Source organism: Agelaius phoeniceus, chromosome 1, assembly GCF_051311805.1.
Source record: "Agelaius phoeniceus isolate bAgePho1 chromosome 1, bAgePho1.hap1, whole genome shotgun sequence".
NCBI classification, from domain to species: Eukaryota; Metazoa; Chordata; class Aves; order Passeriformes; family Icteridae; genus Agelaius; species Agelaius phoeniceus.
Window position 1 is genome coordinate 31,352,728 of NC_135265.1, and position 21,484 is coordinate 31,374,211.

A 21,484-nucleotide genomic window follows, 5' to 3' on the forward strand; every position below is an offset into this window, starting at 1 on the left:
AAGAAAAGAAAAGAAAAAGAAAATTCTGTAACATAAGATAAGAAGTGTCTTTCATGCAGACAAAATAATATTTTCCTTACTGTAATTTGCATTATATATCTAAAAGAAAGCAAAAGTAAGAAAGATACTATTCATTTGTATATTTGCATAAAATTTTCTAAAATACTTTTAAATTATTTACCTGGTTTTTTTTAATTATGTTTCATTGTATTGGAAGAAGATTTTGTAATTTATTTTAATGGCTGTCTTATACCCTAACAAGGGTACTCACAGCATTAACACTTCACCATGGTGTACACTGACCATCAGAACTTGTCAGACCTAAACTCAGCATTTTTAAGAGAGAAAGTAGAAAAAAAAAATCTATTCTAAGGTGGGGCATATACTTCAGGAAGCAACTGAGAGAATATATTTAGTTTAGTAAACAGTCAGCACTGTTCTAGATATATTTCATCTGAAAGACAATAGCAGTCTTTTGGCTTTGGCTGACTACTGACAATTAGAGCATCATAAACCAGATGTCAAACATTGTGTCTTGAGTAACTTTTTTCTTCAGAATTTGCCCATCCCTCTTGTCATCATGGCTCAACTACCTAATTTAGTCCACTGGATAACATTCAGTCGTTTCTCAGTACCTGTTTTTATTTTATTAAAACTAGTGAAAGAAGGAGAATCTGTAAAATATTTTTATTTCCTCTGAATGTTTCCTTAGCTTTTAAGAAAACTGATCCACAATTAGTAGACTCGGAAATAAACATAAAATGAAATAAGTTCAACTGAAAGGCCCCTCATTACTACAGGAATACTTCCTGACCAATTTTATTATAATTATATTGGTATGACACTGAACTCTTCCTTCTGTGTTAGTTTCAGCTCAGTGACTTTTACCACTTACTGCCTTTGGGAGATTGATCTGTGGAGATTTCATTCCTGAAACATGTCTCTTGAGATTTTATTTTCATTTGCTTCAGTTTATCTCTCTAAAGTAGGCAATAGTTTCCCTCTTTCACATGTTTCATTTTTGAAGCAATATCGATGTTTATGGCAGCACTGTTTAGACATACATCAACTGCTAATCTGAAAGAAAGGGCTTGAAAGCAGCAAATTAATTCATGATGGAGGAGGACATTTTCCAGTGTTTCAGCCTGGAAAATCCCAGGTGTGAGGATGGGAAGGCTGGACATCAGGTGTGAGGATGGGAAGGCTGGACATCAGACATCTGAGCTGGAATGATTCTTTTGACCAGGTTGTTTAACTTCTAAAACACTAGGACAAATGGTCAAATTCCCTTCTTTTCTAGGATATCTAAAAGCCACGCTGGTAAATGCATACCACTTACCAAGTTTTTGTCATGTTATTAGCAGAGAAGTGCCAGTATATTCAAGGGAAGAGGACACTGAACTAAAAGGGTGTTAGGAGAGATTGAACTAAGTAGGGAGCAGAGCTTTAAAGAGCAGATGATTTATGTCTTAGACAAAGAAAGCAAGGTGTACAGTGGGTTGTTAGGATAGCAAATATTTTGTGTAGTCTGAGGAAGTATCACTGAGTTTAATGGAGCAAATTTGGCATTGAAATTCTCTGTGTATACAATTATTTTCAACTTTTATGAATCAGTGTCCTGGTTTGAAAAGAAAGTGAGTTTTTTGGGAAATTATACTAGATATTCATTCAAAACTAAACAGATTATTATTATTACATGCTAATATGATTAAATGTACTGTAAGTAGAGCAAACATAATTTCTATCTAATTTCCATGGTTTCTGTATAAAAATACCCCTGTTAGCTTGAAATTTGAACAATTGTTAGAAATATATTAGGTAGCATTCTTATATAGAAAATACTTTCCAAATAATTTCCTAATAATTATATAATTAGTATACTAATATTGTATGATAATATTAGCATTAAAACTTGCTTAAATAATACAAGGATTTGAAAGTAGGTCTCCATAACCTACAAAATCTCTACTAAGAGTAATTTTTATTGAGGCACTAACAGAAGCATAGATTACTTAACTAAAATGCATTCGTCTTTAATTTTATATTTACCTGAGAAGCTTCTCACTGAGCATGATGTATTCACAATGCATGACCTTGGAAGATGAAAACATATTTTATCTGCCTAGGTGTAAATAGTCTTTTGGAGCCATAAATGAGCTTTCTCTCTCAAAGTTTGGCTTTCTGGACATTAAACATCTTATTAAGTCCAGATTTGTCCATGACAGGCAGTATAGAGAGGTGTTTAATCCCAAAAAGACCATCTTTTAAGAAAATTGCTGCAGCAGATCTTCTTGGGGATATTCCTCTCTTCCTACTGAATAGTAAATAGACTGGAGAAGTAGCAGAAACAAGACAGCTAACTTTTCCTTACTTAAAGGTAGGGAAGAAGAATCTTGATAAATATTAAAATCAAGAGGTTTTCCCCATCCCTTTTCAATATGTAGAAAGGTCATAAATTGAATACGAAATTAAATGAAATTATAAATGAGACTTCTTTTAATACAGATCAAGTTGCTAAAATGGGTAGTTAAATTCCCTAAAAATAAAAATGAACTGCAGAATCTTCAATAGTAAGAAAAACTTTTACACAAGTTCTTTACATGGATTAAAGAGTGGTATTGTGGAACTCAGATGTGTCTTTGAAGTAAGCTTACCACTACACTTCACTGGGAAAAACCATTTTTACATAAATTCAGCTATCAGTGTTGGTGATAGGAGATTCTGTGGGTTTTGTTATTTTGCACTAACACATGAATGATCTGTAATAAAAAAAGAACTTTTCCCTCAGATGCAGCTGTCATGTCACTGTTAGAAGTAAGCAGTAGTTTAGAAGTAGATAGAAGGATATGTCATTTTGAATGTGAGGGAAGAGATACAGTGAGTGAGGGCATCCCCAGCAAACTCCTAACATGCAGATGTTAAGCTTTCTGCTAGTCCCTGCTTCTCCAGCTCTTTCAGCTATCATAAATACCCTGCACTTACCCTTCTACACATACAGATTGGTAATGTGCACAAATCTATTTGTGCTGACAATTAAGAATTATGGCAGGGAGGAGTTAATACTCTTCAAACCTCTGGACACCTTCAGGATTTGATTGGTCCATCTAGAAACTGTTTTTCAGGTAAACTGCATTTAAAATCCTTCTTTGCAGCACCTGGTGTTGGTACATTTAAATGACACTACAAATGCACTAAAATTTTCCAAGGAATGGAAGACCCTAAGGAGAAGAAAGACTATAAAGCCAATTGTGGTGGTTTTGTTGTTGTTTCAACAATTTGGTCCTTGAGCTGAAAGGGAGAGAAAAAAAAAAAACCCAGGAAGAAGCTGGCCGCAGAACAAATAAATATGGCATTGGCTCATATTCATTACAACACATTGGATAAAAATGAACAATGGCAAATCTCAGCTTTCATGCACTTCCTTGGAAAAAAAGCAGTGTTGTGCAACTTGGCCAAAAAGACGACGACATGTACCAGTGCACACATACAGCCCAGAAGGGGAGTCAAACAGCACCAGAAGAAAATAGCTGTTTTATTTGGAGGCCCTGTTTACTTGGAATATTTATTACTTTCATCAAAAAATATCAGTTTAGCATATCACTTGCACAATTTCTACTCTTTTGGTTTTCATAAGAATTCCAATAAACTCATTTTGCTACTGAATGGGAAAGATATTAGAAAGATTCAGAGACTTGGGGGGATAGAAAGAAGAAAGGTCAGCACAGAAGAAAAGGCTTAGATGAAAGTATGTCAGAGCAAAGCTTCCCATGAAAGATTATTGAGAATAAAGCTTTTTTTTAAACAGACATAAAAAACAATATATAAATCAAGAGCACAAAAGCCCTGTTTTATGATTTTTTTTCTGGTGCTGTTTAATTTTTTTATATCTTTTTTGCCATTGTTAAAAAACAGCCAAAAACTTCAAAGGCACGCTGCATGTGTTCTAAATCAGGACTTCACTGCTGATGTATGACAGCACAAAAATTAAAACTAAATAAATGTGCTGTCCAAACTACCATATTTCTCAAAAAATTACTTTAAAGGCTTTAAAAAATTAGAATTATTGATTGATCTTACTTTACCAACCATAATGTTTTCACCAGAGTAAAGGACAAAATATTATATTAAAAAGAGAGAAAGAAAAAAGAGTGTTGTCTGAACATATCTGAACACCTGTATTTGGCTGTCTTGCAGTTTTGTCAGACAGGCGAGGGGGAAAATGAAACTTTCCAGTGATTTGTCAGATCGTCGGTATGGACTGCATAATTTTTCAGTTTATTCACTGTTTTCTGGAAGGCTCCTTTACAGTCAGGGTAAATTGATGAAAACAAGGCAGTATATCTGTGAAGGAAAGAATAGCATTTCTGGTCTATCACATAAAAATGGTTGTAGAATGAATGTATTCTCATGAAAAATAGTTTGTGTAAGTTTTTTACTATTTTCTTTTCAAAATATGAACTTTTTAACATGTTGAGTTAGCATTCCATTTTAATTTACCTACTTTTTGTAGGATCTTTCTGTTTTCTCTTAGAAACGGCATGTCTGACTCTAAAGGTGTCTGGCCACAGAACACCCATTAAATCTGCTTGCAAAAAAAATTGCATGACTGGGGTCTTTGTGGCGTCCCTTTTCCTCTGGCCTCTACTTTTACAATGGCCATTTGCTGTTCTTCCACTAAGTCATCTTGATTTGTATTGACTCACTTGTTTTATCAGGTTACAAAAGGGGCAAGTGGCCCAGGCAAATAGGAATGCAAATGCTGTTCTTTTTCATAAACATTTCTTTTACGTTTAGGACTCATTCATCCCATCCCTGCTAGTGTTCTTTTTCCAATTCTTATTAAGAAATAGTCACCAGCTCTAATTTATGTTCCTATTTAAGTCTGAGGAGTGGTATTTCTTTGCAAAGGTTCTTGGATATTTGTGTGATCAAGAGAACTGGTTATTTACTTGTTATCATTTTATATTATTTAATCCCTACTCTGTTCTGTTCAGTTGGTTCAGTTAGACATTAAGAGAGCAGATACTATAGGATGTCATTTTATGAGCACTAGTAAGAAATAGATAATTAAGTTTAGGAAGTCAAAGTATGCAGTGTGCTGATCATAATGTTTGGCAAATACTAACATATGTTTACAAACAGTGTTATAAACTTGAAACAGGGCTGCACTACCTGACCTATTCATTTACTATTACTGTGATCAGTTCTATTACTGTATAAAAGATTGACCATACTTAGATGTAATAGAAGGACAGGGATAACATCCTAGAGAGTTCGACATACTCTGTGCTGCCCCAGCTTTAATCACCTGACCCTGGTATCTCAGCTGAAAGCCCAGATCCCTGAGATTGTTAATGGTGCCTCCAGAGGCTGACTCAAGAGTTCCACAGCTCTCCAGGAGTGACTAATCCCAAAAGAATCTCTCAGGGTTCATTGCAGATTTTTTGGTGTATGCTAAGTGCTGAAGTTGCCTCTCCAATATGTGGAATTCAGTTTGCCAAAATTCATCTTGGAGCCAGTTACTTTGAGATTTTTAATGAGCACTGCTCATATAGATAACACTTTTTTTTTTTGATAAATTTTGTAATAAATGCTTTACAGTGTTTCATCAGGGAAAGGGTTCATCACTGTTTCCATATAGATGTTACCTAGAGCACATGTATGGAAGTGATATGTGTGCTTTTCATATTGAACTTTACAAGATGTGGCCTGAAATTTCGTTTATAGAAAAAAGAAATATCAAGAATTTAAGACTGCACAGTTATAGTGGGAACAAGTAGAAGTTACATTTATATTGTCTATATTTCTGCTTCTGCCTTTTCCTTGATGAGGTCCTCAGAATTTTTTATTGGTGGCAGTCATTTGATGACCGACAATGGACTCTTGGACTGGCAAAGTGTCACTACCTTTCCCTATAATACTCTCTGCTATCCAATGAACTGCTAAAACCTGTCATTTCTCTTCTCCTCATTTCATTCCTAATTAAGATAGTATCAGCACATAAAATCAAATAAATGAAAAGTTTGAATCTGGAGCCACTGAAAGTAGCATCAGTAGAGACTCTTTCCAGAACAAGCTTTCCAGTTTGGCACAAACATTTATCCTATGTAGGATGAATGAGTTGCTCAGTTCAGTCTTGCCTGAAATTGTTTACACACTCCTTCTTTGGAACAGTTAATCTAGAAATTGCATACAAAAACTGTGCACAAAGGATCATTATTTGGGTTGTAAGGTCAATTGCTCTGAAGTTAGACCAAGAGAGATTTATGATTGCTTGCACAATGGACTCCTTTTGCATATGCTGTAAGATAGAGATGTTAATTAAATGAACATCTACTATTCTGAACCTTTGCTTTTCTCTTCCTAGAGAGAGCCAAGTTTGGATTTTAACCATAAGACAGCAGTAAATGCTAACTTCTTAATTTCTACCTAATGCTAAAAACTATAGGAAATAAATGTTTGTCTATCATCCTCTTTATATCAGTTTTTTTTTTTTTTTGTTATCCACTTTCCACTAATTAAAAGCAATCTTAAAACCCAACAAGTTCTGTGGTTGATAAAAAAATATGGCACTGTGGTACCCTAAATTTCTTGTTTCTTAAATCTTAATTTCACATTAAATAATTTTTTTTAAAAATTTTTCTATTTTCCAATGTGTAACATCAGCTATCAGGTCACTTATTAAAAGACACAGCCAGAAATTTGAGCCAAACTCTGATGTAAATATTTACTTGTTTGCATTATGTAGTAGTCCCACAGAACAGGTAATAGTCATGTCAAAGCAAATTCTCTCGAGCATTTCCAGACATAGCGAGAGTACAGGAAGACCCAGTACAGAATGTGCAAGAAGTAAAAAAAATCCAAGCCTGAAGGGGTCATAAGGACTATTCCTGCCTGTTTCTTGGGCATCTGAAACAGGATAGGAAGGAAAAAAATGGTTTTTTACAACCTTCTCTTCCTGCAACCACACACTTGCTCAATCACACCCATATCAGACCTGCTGGCTGCATGTGTTGGATTTCACACCTTTTGAATAGACAACATCCAGATCTTGCTCTGATTTGTATAGATTTTAGCACTAAAGAAATGTTTTTGTTAATAGCTATCACTGCCAAAAATAATCTTAAGTTTGGAAATGGCTTTTTTGGTTACTGGTGTGCAAGCACTTGTCTTCAGACGTTTTCTTCTCAGATCTGAGCATTCAGGCCTTGCAAGAGTTATGATAAAGACAAAGATTTACTGTTTGAGTTCACATTGGGTACAAGGAAAAGAAGAGAAATTTCTTTGTTTGTTACCTTTGTTAAAAAGACTTCCAGGCCAGACTTTGAGCTGTTCCAGGTTGGACTAGGTATATGCCAAGGCTCATCAGCTTGAGATGAGTTATACATCACCTGGGAAAGAGATAGAAGCCACCTTTTCCACTGCTACTAAGGATTTGTATTTATGGAAAGGTAGTTTGAGTTTATTTGTGATCACCCGTTAGAAAAAGGCATGGTCTGGGCAGATATATAAGTAGTTAAAATGGTAGAAGGAGCAACTGCTATTGGTTCCTCAAGTCCAGATGAGTTCAGGAAACTTATGCATTCACTTAAAATTTCTGTTCTGATTGATAAAATGTGGATCTCCAAATATGCATTTGAGCTTTAATGTGTATTTAGCTCACAATTTCTAAACTTACTTTACTATAGTTAAGATAATATAATTGTCTGTTTTTAATAGGCCAAGTTTTGATCACGTCCAGAAATATAAATCTGTTGCAGCCATTGGATTACTTTAGATTTTGTCTGACAGTATGGTAGTATGTCAGAATAAATGGCAAGAGATGTGATTGTTCCTAGGGAGACCAGCCTGTAGTCAAGTACCTGCTTATTTCAATGTTTTCATTGCTTTGAGTGTTATCACTAACACCTTTAGCCACACATACAAACCTGTCACCCGGCACTGTGCCAGCTGCCTGTGTTTAAACCTCTTTTTAGTTAGCAATTTATCACTGAGGAATCCAGAGTTCACTGAATGATTTCCATGTTAATATTACTGGGGCAGTGTCTCACCTTTCTCTGCAAATTAAGGATACAAAAGTGTATCCCTGGGGAAAGTTCAAAATGCTCTGCATCCCCTTGTAAAAATAAGACCATAAACTTACTCTGCTCTTTTTACTTTCTGACCCTTTCTGATGGTTATAAGAAAATCTGTTTCCTTGACATTCATTTTTTTTCCTTGCTCATCCTTCCATGCCTTTATTGTCTATTAGCCACAAGAATATTTATTTGTCCTCTTATGTAATAACAGTCTATTTTATTTACCAAACAAACACTTTTATCCTTTTCCCAATTCTCTTATGTCCCTTTTTTCCTTTCATCTCTATCTCTCATGGCTAATTAATATTACTAAATAATTAATTCCCCCCAACATAAATTTTAGCACTGAAATCTAGGTTAAAACAGTAAGAATATTTTACAATTTTGGTTCCTGGCCATTTACTTTATGAAATTAAATCAGCAATTTGGCCAAAACTGAGAATGACTAAAATGTTTATCCTCTGCTGGAGTGACTACTTCGTGTCCTAATGAGTGGAACTGTTCTGAATTTTATATTTCTCCCTGTTTATTTGTTTGTAGTGACACAGTTGAATGCCTTTCTTTTCTATGGTTTCTAAGTGGCTTTGCTATGAAGTTTGGATAATTTTTGCCCAAACTCTCAGCTACTGTGGCTCTTCAGCTTTCATCAGGGCTAAGAGTAAATTCAATCCTGACATTGCAATTTGATTTACCTTGTTTGCTAAGATTCTAGAGCCACTAGAGAGCTTTTTAGCCATTGCAGCGGCTAGCTGCTAAAACTCTGGAGGGAGAAACAGTAGCTATTCTGGTAGACGATTTTCAGTGGCTCCAGCTAAAAAAGCTGATGTGCTGTTTACCCTTGAAGAAGAAATAACTGTTGCTGCTGAAGAAACAGTATCTCAATGTGGAAGGAATGGTTTTTGCCCTGTTGTGAACTTCCCACTTTTAAGGAGAATGACTAAGATGACTGTTGCAGCTGCAACAACATCTGGAGTCCTCAAATTACCTTGACGCTGGTTAGCTGGATTTAGGTCTGAGTGTAGCACAGAAATACCATTGTTTGTCTTGATGTTTCTATTGTTCAATGAAGATTACCATTTATTTTAGGTTTTCCAGCTTCCCTTAATACTGCTGTCATGCTATGGTAACAGCAGAGATAGTGGTCATTTGTTTATATATGGATCCTGAAGAATCAGGAGTGATTGTGCTCCTCACTCTGAGAAAATCCAGAAAGTAGTACTCCTTGACTGCTCAGCCACCTGAAGGCATTTTTCACCCATGTCAGCTTATTGCTTTAACTTTCTCTAAGAAAAGGTAGAAAACCACTGAGTAAAGAGTTCCATAAGGCTTCTGAACCACGAATTCTCAAGCAGTAATTGGTGGGTCACCACTTGGCTGCAGGATCTCACAGAAAGACTCTTTCAGACAACTGTATGTTGGACAACTGGAAAGACAGGGATGAGATTCAAAATTCTAAGAAAATATTTTATTCTTATATGTATTTCTTGGGGGATTTGTGGGGGAGAGGGGGCAGTGCGTGGTATTTTTGGGGGAGAGGGAGGTGGTGTGGTAGAATTTCTGTGGAAACAAAGAGACCAGAAAATAAAAATGTCTTCTATGAATTTCCACCTGTTGTGCACGACAACAAAGTGGCATCAGTCCTGCCTTCACCTGAAGCCTGTGCCGGTCCTTACCACCTTTTCTTGTGCTCCCAGCAGGTTAAGGCTCCTGCAAACTCTGCTGTGTAATAACATGACTGACAAGGTTCTGACATAACTTCTCTATTCATGGAGAAGGCTGGATAGAGTCACCTATGTCATTCTAATGGTAGCTACAGCTGCTTTTACAATTCCACCATTTCATGGCATTTTTGTGTCCTTTTAATAGTATGAAAAGGTACATAAGGGCTGTTGTCTGGGTTGAAATCACATTCTTAATTCTTACACATTTTTGTAACAGAACAACATAATAGAAAGTTACTCAATGTATTTTACTTGGAAATTGCAATTAAACAGAAGACTGTAAGGAGTCAGACCACAAACCTAGTTTGAATACCATTTCCTCTAGCAAGTTTTACACATTACCTTTTCAATAGGTGGTGACAGGCAGTGCATTTCTGGGTGATTATAGCATGTGTCAGGTGGGGTTAACAGGCACAGGGCCAGAGGGAGAGTGAATAACTGTATGAGATGTACAGTAATCCCTTAGAAACGCAGTGCCTTATTCCCTTCTGATTTCATAAAATTATGTTTATTAAACAATGTGATCCAAATCCTGAGGGGCACTAGACCTCTGATATTAATACTGAGTTCACGAGGAAACTTGTTGCCAAACTGGTCAGGAAATAGAGTGTTTACTTCAAGTCTATCCACCTACAAGAACCTCTCCCTGATGTGCTTATTGTATGCATGTCACTAGCCTTGGAATGATGAATGGTCCACATCTGGAGGCTAGGTCTTTAGATAATGGTATATGCTGATTAACACTGGCTAAAGAATGAGCTTTTAATTTAATCTGATATGTTGATATGGTAGGGTCAGTAAATGACTGAAAATATAGTGAGAACCTTAATTTGTATGTTCTGAGAAACTGTATAAGTTGGAAAGATCCTTTAGTCCATGCTGATTTTCTTGGCAGGATATATTAGACCTTCAGAAAATGGCAGTCAGTTCTTAGCTTCTGAGTGATGGAGTTTAAATCAGATCCTTTGTGTTAGCCTCCTAGGTCAATTCAGCATTAACTGACTTGGCTTTTCATCAGTTAGAAAAAGAAATAAAGCTAGATCTTCCCATCAGATTGTTTTCAGTTATAACTCAGTGCCCACATTTCAGCTATTCATGTGTAACAGCAGAAACTTTGCCCCACATATTTTAAAAACGTGTCAAGTTGATTTTATAGGCAGTAGCATTATAATTAACTTCTCCAAACTTAATCAAGCTCACTGATTTATTTGGATAGTCAATAGTAGTATCTGATTTTCATTCCGGCATGGATTAGAAACAAATTCCTCATACTTTGAATTATTTTTTTATCAGATGTCTTGTTTTCTAGCCAACCCCTTACTGAGTCTAGACTCAGATTTGGAGATATAATCATCTGTAACTTGTAACATCAGATGCATATATTGTATATCAGTTTAATCAGGCAACTTGATCAGATTTGGAAGAAGTTATTATGATAACAGTAATACCACATGCTCTATCAGCTTGGCAGATTTCACAGTATGTGGGACAGATTTTAACAGATAATTATTAGTCTGATTAGTCTATCTCCACAGAATCCTTTTTAAGAGTTTTTAGTCTCCAGGAAAAAAGAAAAACTAAAAGCTCTCCAAACTTCATGGAGAATCCCCTCACCTCACAGATGAAGCAACAGTCTTTTTCAGGGGGATCTGAATCCAAGACTCTGAAATACCACCTTGCTATATGAAGTCCTACAGCTTACCTCTTCTGGCTTCTGCCTTCTGATGCAGAACAACTACTTGCTCTTGAAAAACCAGGGAAGATCTCTGTTGAATGGATCATCTTGCATCCTGTCTGGCTTCACTTAGTAAAGAATTTTCTAAATAGGAAGCAAAATAAAAAAAGAGGGGAAGGATAGCAGGACAGTGAAAAAATTATTACTTGGGCCAGCTATAAGAAGGGGCAGACATTAAGGAAATGTAAGGAAACAGAGAAGAAAGGAAGGCACAGAGCAAAGAGCTAGTGAGAACAGAGCTGAAAAACATCCTGCCTGTTTTTGGAATATCCAAAGGTCCCCGCTTTGACTTTGGCAGCTGAAATCTGTGGTTGAATATTTTCCCTCTGAATCCACATAACAGCACTTTAAAAGTTGTAAAAGATTCATAATTATTTTGTACATTACCATGACCTTTCCTGGAGGGTGCAGAATAGCTAAAGCTTGATAATGCAAGTTACAAAAGAAATGCCATCCTTTTATTTTTGCCATTAATTAATTGGGAGGAAAGTTTGGGGGGGGTGTTCTTCCACCATATGTTTTCTCTAAGAAACATTTTGCCTAGTGGTCAGTGCTGCCTTATGTGGTGAAGGTATAAAAGTTCCTCCCTCATGAAGGACTAAGCAAATGCTATGGACTGTATAGCACATTTAGATACATCCATATCTCAAGTGAGTTGAAAATACCATCTTACTGAGCATTGCAAGGTCACTTCTTCCTGTAGCAAGACAGGTTTGCAGTATTTGACTTTCAAAGAGGTATCCTATGTAGCCTTGAAGATATATTGAGATTTAGTAAGTTATGTTCTGTGTAACAGCTAAAGAGCAGCTAATTAAGAAAAACATATAACTGTAGACCTAACAGGCATGCAATAAAAACATCTATTACATAAATTGTTATTCCATAAAAATGTGTTCCTGAGACTATTGGTATTTATTTAACATACAATTACTGTCTAATTTAATATAAATTAAATGCCTGCTTGAGACATGTAATTTGAAGTGTTACTGAGCTTCCTTCTCCTGTATTAAAAGCAAGAAATCAGCAGCTAATGCCTGGAGGCCAAATGTACCATTTAAATTCAGGTACCTCAGCACTAGCATTTGTAATTTCAGCCATTTGGAAAATGTTTTTCATAAGAATGTATTTGGCGTTAAAATCTCCTTTTCCCCCTCACTCAAGGCCATGTCCTGCCAACTGAGTCAAGTCTCTGACTTCATCCAAATGAAGTTTTGATTGAATAAAAGGTCCTGAATTAAGAGCTGAGAATAAAATATGTTCTCTTATCATAGAATACAAACTTTGTAAAATATCCCAGCCCCTGCTTGTGCTGGAAGGGTAAATTATCATTTGACTCCTGTATGGACATATTTATTTAGGACACGTAGCCTGGTGACTCAGGAAGTTATGTAAAAACTGACCCAGTTAATTTTAGATGCTATTGTTGGAAAAATATCAATGAAAATTAATCAAATAGTCACGGAGGAGCCACAGGGAAGGAGCACGGAACACTGGTGGGTAGAATTTTGGCGGAGATCATTGCAACAGTTTTAATAAGAGGAAAACACATTGTCAAGTAAATTAGAGAGTAATGACATGATTAAATGGTAAATAATAGTTAAATACATGCTTGGAGGTCCAGGACAGAGACTGTGGAGGTTTTGTGTTCTGCATGTATTCCTCTCCAGGCTGCACTTATCATCCAGAGGAGCTCACCAGAGCTCTGCCTGTAATTTAGGGTTGGGTTGTAGCTTTTAAGACACTGAAGCCAAAAGAGCTGTCGGGGCCCCGCTGCTGAGGCTGAAAAAGCTGATGCTTTCTCCATAACTCTAAAGCTTCTCTAATCTTTTGGTTGTTGATGTGTCCTTGTTCCTTCACCAGCCATCTCCAGTGAGCAAGGGCCAGCACCATGGCTTTGTTCAGCTTGCCATCATCCAAAAATGACTGCACAGGAGACATCTGCTCTCCTTATGCACAGTGGGGGACAGGGAAGGGGTCTCTCTTCTGCTGAGGCAGGTTTAGTCCCCACTAACTGTGTGTTTGCACATTTGCTGGCAAGCAAATTGAATTGCATATATGACTGTTTATGCAAACAAGGAGTGCTGCGGTGCTGGTTGGGAGCTCACCCCATCCATATGGTTCCTTTCTGTATCTGCTGAGGAAAGGATTCAAAAAGAGTAATGTTCACAAGTTGTCTTTCTTCTCAAATGCTTCTTTTGCAAAATGGGAAGTTGTCCATACAAACTCTGACTGGTTAGCTTTACTTCAAGCACACGTAACACAACACACGGCTCTGTAAGGAGCCTGTCAGAGGGGAACTGGCCTGGATAAGAGGTGTTTTACCTGCCTTCTGCTTGTCCATTTCAGGTTATCAGAGTAAAGATACCTCAAAAACAACAAAAGAAAACTGAAACAACTCTGGATTCTCTCTTTATAGGATTTTTATATATATTTTTTGGTTTTCAGTAAGTCCAGGTAGAGTACAGTTGCTCCATTGACTTTGGTCGAATGAGGCTTCAGAAACCTCATCCATGCCATTCCTTGCTGCTTAGCAAAACTAAAAAGAGTGTGGGGGGAGCTTGTCTGTTACAAACAGAAAAAAAAAAAAACCAGGATCCTTACTGGGGCATCAATCCACTAAGAGATGAATCACTTCCTTAGATGGTAATTCAAGTGATCAGCACACTGTGTCCTTCAATAACAGCCTAACAGCTTGCTCATTAGTCTAATAGAATAATAATTTTCTCTCTTTCCACCTTCCTACACTAGAATAATTTCTTCTGAATATTGTATCTCCTCCAATAATAGTACTGCAGGACAGGAAAAAGTATAATTAAAAATTACACATTATGTTTTTGATTTGAAATTTTGTATTTTTACTTCAAAGATTGGCAAATAACAGAACATATACAGATTATCTGTCCAATGCATAACATGGTTTATAATGGTTACGGTCTTAATCTAGTCTTCTCTGCTTGTATGCACATTGTAAACCTTGGGGTTTTTTGTGAAGAAAGTATAAAATACCTGGTGAGTAAGAATTTCAGAATTACTTAGTAGTGTTTTGTTTCTTGTGGAAATCAAAGGTTAATCATAATATTTAATAGGATGATAGCAAATGAATATTTAATGCAAGTTCTACCCAGGATACCCTAATGTTGGATCTGTTGATGAAGCAAGTTGTTTCATCTGTTGATGAAACTTTTAATATTTAAATTACAGAAATTATGAACATAATAGTTGGCACAAAACCATTCTCACAATTTCCAGGCACACTGCATGAGCCTAATTTTAAAAAATGCTGCACTTCTCTGAAATGCAAAATCACTGAGCACATTTACAAGAAGACTTCAGCAGGTACAATAGAAGGGCCAAGAACTGCTGCTGATTTCTAAATATTCATATGAGTTGGAAGGCCCAGGATTCAAAATACTTGTCTGACTCCTTTCTCACCTTAAGTTGGCCAGTGCTTGATCTCCTTATATCAGGGGAGATGACTGATTCTTTTAATGGTGCTTGTTACTATTTTCTTCTTGTTTTCATTAATTATTTGGCATGAACTACAGCCCATCTTAAAACTATTACTTCACTGGGATTCCTTTCTTTCCATTTTCTTACTTCTGCACTCCAGGGGATTTCCTTGAGGAAGCTAACATCTTTCCTAGGTTGCTGCAGTGACACAGGATCCAAGTTTCTTTGTTAAGAATTTCCATAACTCATTCAGTCACTGGCGATGTTGGTACTGTTGACTAAAGTTATTTCTTTAGTCTAGCAAGCCACCTTTACTTTCTCATGGCAGTTATACTGAAGAAAAGCCCCATCATGTTAATTTGGGTTGAAACAGTTTATCCTGTTACCGTGATCTCTGTTTGGAAAGATGCTTTCTGTGTAGCTGATTCAAGTCAGGGGTGACTATTATAGCACTGATACTAGGAAAGTCATCAGGAAACCAGGCAGACAAACTAATATTGTAACAATGGTGGTGGGTTATATTATGTATGGTTGTCTAAATGAAGAAAAGGCATAGCAAGAACCTTTACATTTATTGCCCTACAAATCTCAGAAGATTACGATGTGGAGATAGCAATATTTGCAGTAATACAAAATTCTCCAGTGTGCAGGGGAAACATGGTAGAGCTTTCCCTTCACAGAATCTGTGTAACACAAAGTATAATATCATCTTAAAAGTGCTGTTGGATTTTTCACACACTCCAAGGGTGAATTACAGATGTGGGGAGCCTGTGCCTGTTCAGTCTTCTTCATTTCCTGTAAATGTTCTATCTTTGAGTCACTTTACACTGTTGGCACTCTCTTCTTATGGATCTAAAGATCTGCATGTGCAACATGCAGACAGAAATAATTTCTGTAGGTAAAAGACAGCAGAAATTGGCTAAAGATCAAAGGTTACCCTCATTCCACTCCTTCCTTCACTTTTATTATCCTTGTCTTAAATTGGGGTTTTTTTGTGGGGAGGGAGGTTGTTGAGGGCTTTTTTGTTTTTGGGTTTGGTTTTTTTCAGGAGGGAAGGCTGAGTTTAAATGGGCGTTTAAGGTTTTATTTCTTATTCAACCCTTTATGTGATTGGAACCATGGTGTAGTTACTTTGCTAGTATCAAAACTGCGGTATTTTTGGGTACAGAGAAGATTGGGCAGTGGCTCAAGGAAACAGTATTTCACCTCAAGTGTTTCTATGATCATCTATCTATATGTTAAGTGGCAAGTAGAGGAATTTTTTTTGTTTTGGGGGTTTTATGTCTGTACAGCTAATCCAGATTTGATATAGTATAAGTTCCTTTTCTAAAAAGAGCCAGACATGTGCTTAACAAAGATGTCCATTTTACATCCCAAGATGAAAACAGAATTAAACATGAGTTTGGAAAATTTTTCTGGAAAATATTCTTGTAATATTCACAGTTTTAATTTTTAGGAGTCTTCTTCACTGGAACGCAGTAAAAAGATGCTGATTTCCCTGTCTTTATAGAACTCCAGAGTTTAGCAAGTACCTTCTAATGCTTTATTTAAGGAAATGAAATGCACTGGAATGACTAGTGATGACCATCAATGAAGCAATTACAAATCTAGTATATCTAGTAAATCTGTACAAATCTAGTGGGAAATTAAGAATAAGATGTGATGTTTATTTAACATCAATAGTTTCAAATCTTTATTTATCATTTCTTACTTGAAAGAGATTAAAAAAAACAATAGCTGTCCTAGGAAACGACCACAAATTTTTTTCCAAAAATCTTCACTCCAAATTGACATGTTTCATGCAAGTTTTCTTGTCATTAAAAATGTAATAAATTAACTTTACTTGAATCACAGATGAAAACTTTGCGGTAATGTCTGTGTAGTTACAGATCACCACAGAAAATGGAGTACCATCATTTTTGGCTATGGTGCAGAGTTTCTTAGAGTACTGTTGGTCAGGAGTGAGCGATACTGGTAGAGATAGCTTCAAAGTTCTAGACAGTTTTGACTTATTCCAAACCCCTGAATTAAAGTTGTTAGTGCTGCTTCTAAAAACACTTCAAGATGGAGCTAAGAGGTAACATATGTTTCCACTATCTCTCAGTCCATGATTTTATATAATTCTCAAACCTCAAATACAAAGAAGAAGTAATTTTTAAATAAAAAACCCTTCATCATCCCATTTGGAAAGCACAGTTATTTTTAATTATAGCACCATAGTTTAACTACAAATATTATTTGTCATATCAATGCCATAAGTGACCAAGTCAAACCTCTCTAAATAACATGGCTATATATCACACTGATATGCAAATAGGAAGAGATAATAGTTAACAAAGGTAAGAAGAGAGACATCCTTGTGTTTCAACTAATCTCCAGCAATGAGGGATCAGCATGAGGGATATTATCTCCCACGTGCCTCATAAAAAATTCCGTATACTAACTCCAAATCATCTGGTGAGGGCTATGGTCAGAAATAGGATACTGGACTAAGTATATCCTATGCTCCTTATACAGTATTCCAGAGCTTTCTACATTCTTGTGCAGCAGATGTGAAGCATGCCTGCAATGCCTGTTCTGCTTTAATTGTTTGCACTCCTGTGTTTGAATACCAGGTTTTGGTCACCTAACCAAGCAATTGCTGAAGCTGGCGGACGGCCGCGTGGTGCTGGCACTGGAGGGAGGACATGACCTCACTGCCATCTGTGATGCCTCTGAAGCCTGTATAAATGCCCTCCTAGGAAATGAGGTAAAACATAAATCATAGCAGGTGGAGAGAATGAGCAAAGTTTGCTGAAGCTGCTATCTTCGGTATTCTTTTAGTAACAATAGTGTCAGTCCTTTTTTTCATTTGGTATAAAAACCATGGAATTTGAATATGCCTTAGAAATGAACAGGCCTGGTGGCATAAATACCTCTAAATTAGATGATTATACAAATTCTTTAGTTTATGACTAAATTATACCCAGTTCTGAGTAATATTTAAAACCTCCAAATGGCTTTTAGTGGTATGCTGAATACCAGACTACATCACTTGGTAGTCATTGGTGCACATATCATCTATTAGGAATGGACCTTTTAGGCATCTATCATGGGAAAAAAATGTCTTTTCCAAGGTAACTAATAATCTCAGAAACTGGGCATTGCAAACGTACATATTTTGCAGTATTTTGACACTTCACTTCTGAAACATTAATAAAAATGTGTACAAGATTAAAATAAAATTATAAATGAGGATTCAGGTTGATCTGTATGCAGTTGAAATGGAGTTTCCAAGAGTTATAAACACTGTATATGTTAAGAACTTTTGAGAGGAGACTATAGGACTAAGTAAATATGAGTATGTGCTATTTATGTATAGAAATGCAAGATAAGGATTCTTACCAGTGAAAATATTTATTCTGTCCATTAAAAAAAAACTTTTATCCTATAAATACAGAGAGAAGGAAAAAAAATTGCTGAAGGTATAGCCAAAATAATTTATGAAGGGACAAAAGCCTTTACCATAAATTGCGAATTTTGCAAGATCTTGTTATAAAGTGGAGTGTGCCACTTTGTTTCCCCCTCAGGGGAAGTCTTAATAGCTATATAATCTCTCCAATCAAATGTATTAGTGCCAAATTGCAGGCTAGTCTGCCAGTTCCCTTCCACTTCAAGGCTTCCTACCTATGTGAATAAGGTGAAGTCTCTTTAAATGTGTCTTCTGATGGATGTTGGGTAGAAGAATTTTTTAAGTGTTCTTTTAAACCTTTGCTTTTCATCTTTATGACACATCAACAATGCTTATTATTTTTGTACATTATACATACAATGAATTAAGTGCTATTTTTTTTTTTTCAAATATATTCTCAGAAATGTTAAACAGATACCAGAAAAAAAAAAAAGAGAAAGGTTTCAATAAGTTTTATCTACTGTCACCTTTGACAAAACCCATAAGGAAAGTTTTCCAGTATGGTGGTATATGCTACTAAAAAAGCTGCTCAGCTCAGTGTTAGTTCTTTTATTTAGGTACTGAAATATGAATTACATAACCCAGCTTGAGGCATTTGAAAATCTTAGAAATGCAGCATTGCCTTCCTGATCAGCTGCCATTCCCTGGCACTCTCATTGATATTTCTCTTGTCATCTTCCCTGTGATAGTAACTTACAGCACCAATAGCTTTTAATAGCATTTCTAAACCCATTCCCTGAAGTTTTCACCCTTGTGGGACTAATGTGAACAGTTTTGTGCTGATGGTGTGATGTATCCTCTTCTGTGTAGGTGCCTGGGTCCCTCTATCCAGTTATGACCATTTGGTGGTGCTACCCATTTATGGAAACTGCCTTATTTTGTTTTACTGCTGTATCAAACCCAACTACTATTTCTATCACTGAATGAGAATGAAAACAAAATCCACATGCAGTCATTTTTAATTCACTTGTAAAAGAAGATAGCCCTTCATAACTTGAAACATCTCAGGGAATAAGCACTTTTCTCATGTCCTTTTGCTAACAACATTGTCTTCTGGGACATGCATCAAGTGGTTTGGTGCAGCAGAATTTCAAAGACAAAATATGCTATGGCTGTGAAGAAAAGTACTCCAGAGAGGATGTTGCTACCAAGAGTACCACAAGAACCCAACATAAAAAGAATAAGTAAAGGTATTGCCGAAGAACAGACACTAATGAGAAAGTCTGATGCCTAGTTAGCAGTTAGAAATAGATTTATGAAAATATGCACCACATGACCCACAGCATATATATATATACACTGCTTGATTTCAGCATGTTATTCATGAACTCACACAGCAAACTCCAACCACGTTCTGCCAAGGAAGGAATTTTTTTTTCTTTAAACAACCAATTACTATAATTTGAGGATGCATTCTTCTCTGAATGCAATTCTTTACAGGTGATTAATAGGATAATTATAACTTATTATCTGCCTTTCACTTTTACAAATAATGATCTATGCTGCACCCCTAGTTTAAAAACTTTGGCAAGATTAACTTCAGTTCTAAACACTACACATGGATTTGAACTCAAATTAGAAAGGTTGGGAAAGGCCTTTGTGAGGTACCCTGCAGTTTGTCAGATGTATTTATTCATGTGCTGAGGATTAGAATTCATAAACATTTTGCAGAGCTTTTTGAAAACTTTTTCTTTTCTTTTGTTGTTTTTGGCCAGGACTTTTCAATACAGAAATTCACTGCTTCATGTGTCCTATTACTAACAGAATAACACTTTTAAAAAAATTCTAAAACTAGCCACAACTTTCAACTTTCAGCAAATGCTGGTCTGATATGTTACCTAAGAGGTAACATTAAATTTACAAGTGCAAAATGCCTTCTTTTGTTAGTTTCTTTTAGAGAACCAAGAAGGAAAACAGGCTAACATCCAAAATAGATATATTTTTATTTATACATGTCTTATAGTGTAGTGATTTGTTAAGTAAGATAACTTCTCACTCTTCTCTTAGAAAAAAGTGAGTGAAAACACTAGGAATGTAGTACTCTATCAAATTAATCTTCTTTAAATAATTTGAGCATGGAAGGACTGGTATAAGTAATAGAGAATTTTGAGGAGATCCACACCCTTTCTGACAGCAACCGGAAAGAAGGCAAGACACCCTATGGTATCTGAAATGGCTCAGTTTGGTTTGGTTTGTGAATACCTTCTTAAATAATAAACAAACTAAAAAGGAAATTAGAGAATTAAGGATAAACTTCATAAAGATCATTTTTTTAATTAGAAAGTTTATATGTAAAAGTACCTCTAAGTATTTTGATATCTTGTGTTTTCCTCTCCATGCTTCTGTTTACAAGCAGAAAGTTTCCATGTCACTTTGAGAAAAATCCATTTGACCATTTGCAGACCTAATTAGAAGCACTGTAGGTTATCTCCTTGGAAGGAAATCTTCCTAAGAGGTGAGAAGAGATTAAGCAGCTGGGTTCCCTTGAAATCCAAAATGTAAACATGGAAAACCTTCTGGAAGGTGAAAAGGCAAGATGACCATCAGTTGCCTTAAAATATCCCTGAATTTTCTCAACATGATTTGAGTCCATTAAAAGAGCATCTGTAAAAACAAAGGAAAAGATGGATTCAGATAATTCCAAAAGAATCATTGCTTTTAAGCCTTTCTGAGATTATGATATGCATGCTAAAAATTAAATTCTTTCACTTATTGTGACACTCTTTAAAAGATTCTACAGTTTTTCACACATTGGGTATATAGATTTAAACCTCACTTTTAAAGTGTATATAGATATACATATTACTTCAATTAAGAAAGCCGCTGAATATTAAGATTTACAGTTTATTCCAAGAAGTCTGTGGAAAATTTGGTTGAATATTGAGATTTTCCCCCAAAATCTTCATTGTGGAGTATGGAAATTCCACCCTATTTTGCCAGTCCTAGCTTTGGTGCTATAAAGAGCTCTGCTATGACTTTTGGTCCCTAGTGGTGGTGAGTAATGCTGCCCTAGACATGTAAGGGTATGTGTTCTGCTTTCTTTCCTCCA

At 36.0% G+C, this 21,484-nt stretch overlaps 1 protein-coding gene across 12 annotated transcripts in view; it reads left to right on the top strand.

Annotated features, from left to right (window-relative positions):
* The window catches only part of HDAC9 (histone deacetylase 9), a 456,042-nt gene that overhangs the window by 408,515 nt on the left and 26,043 nt on the right, over positions 1-21,484 (top strand). For all 12 annotated transcript variants that reach the window (XM_077175696.1, XM_077175735.1, XM_077175727.1 and 9 more), the window contains one exon: positions 17,600-17,733. In XM_077175696.1, the coding sequence (XP_077031811.1) occupies positions 17,600-17,733 (134 nt within the window). The remainder of the gene's footprint in view (positions 1-17,599; positions 17,734-21,484) is intronic.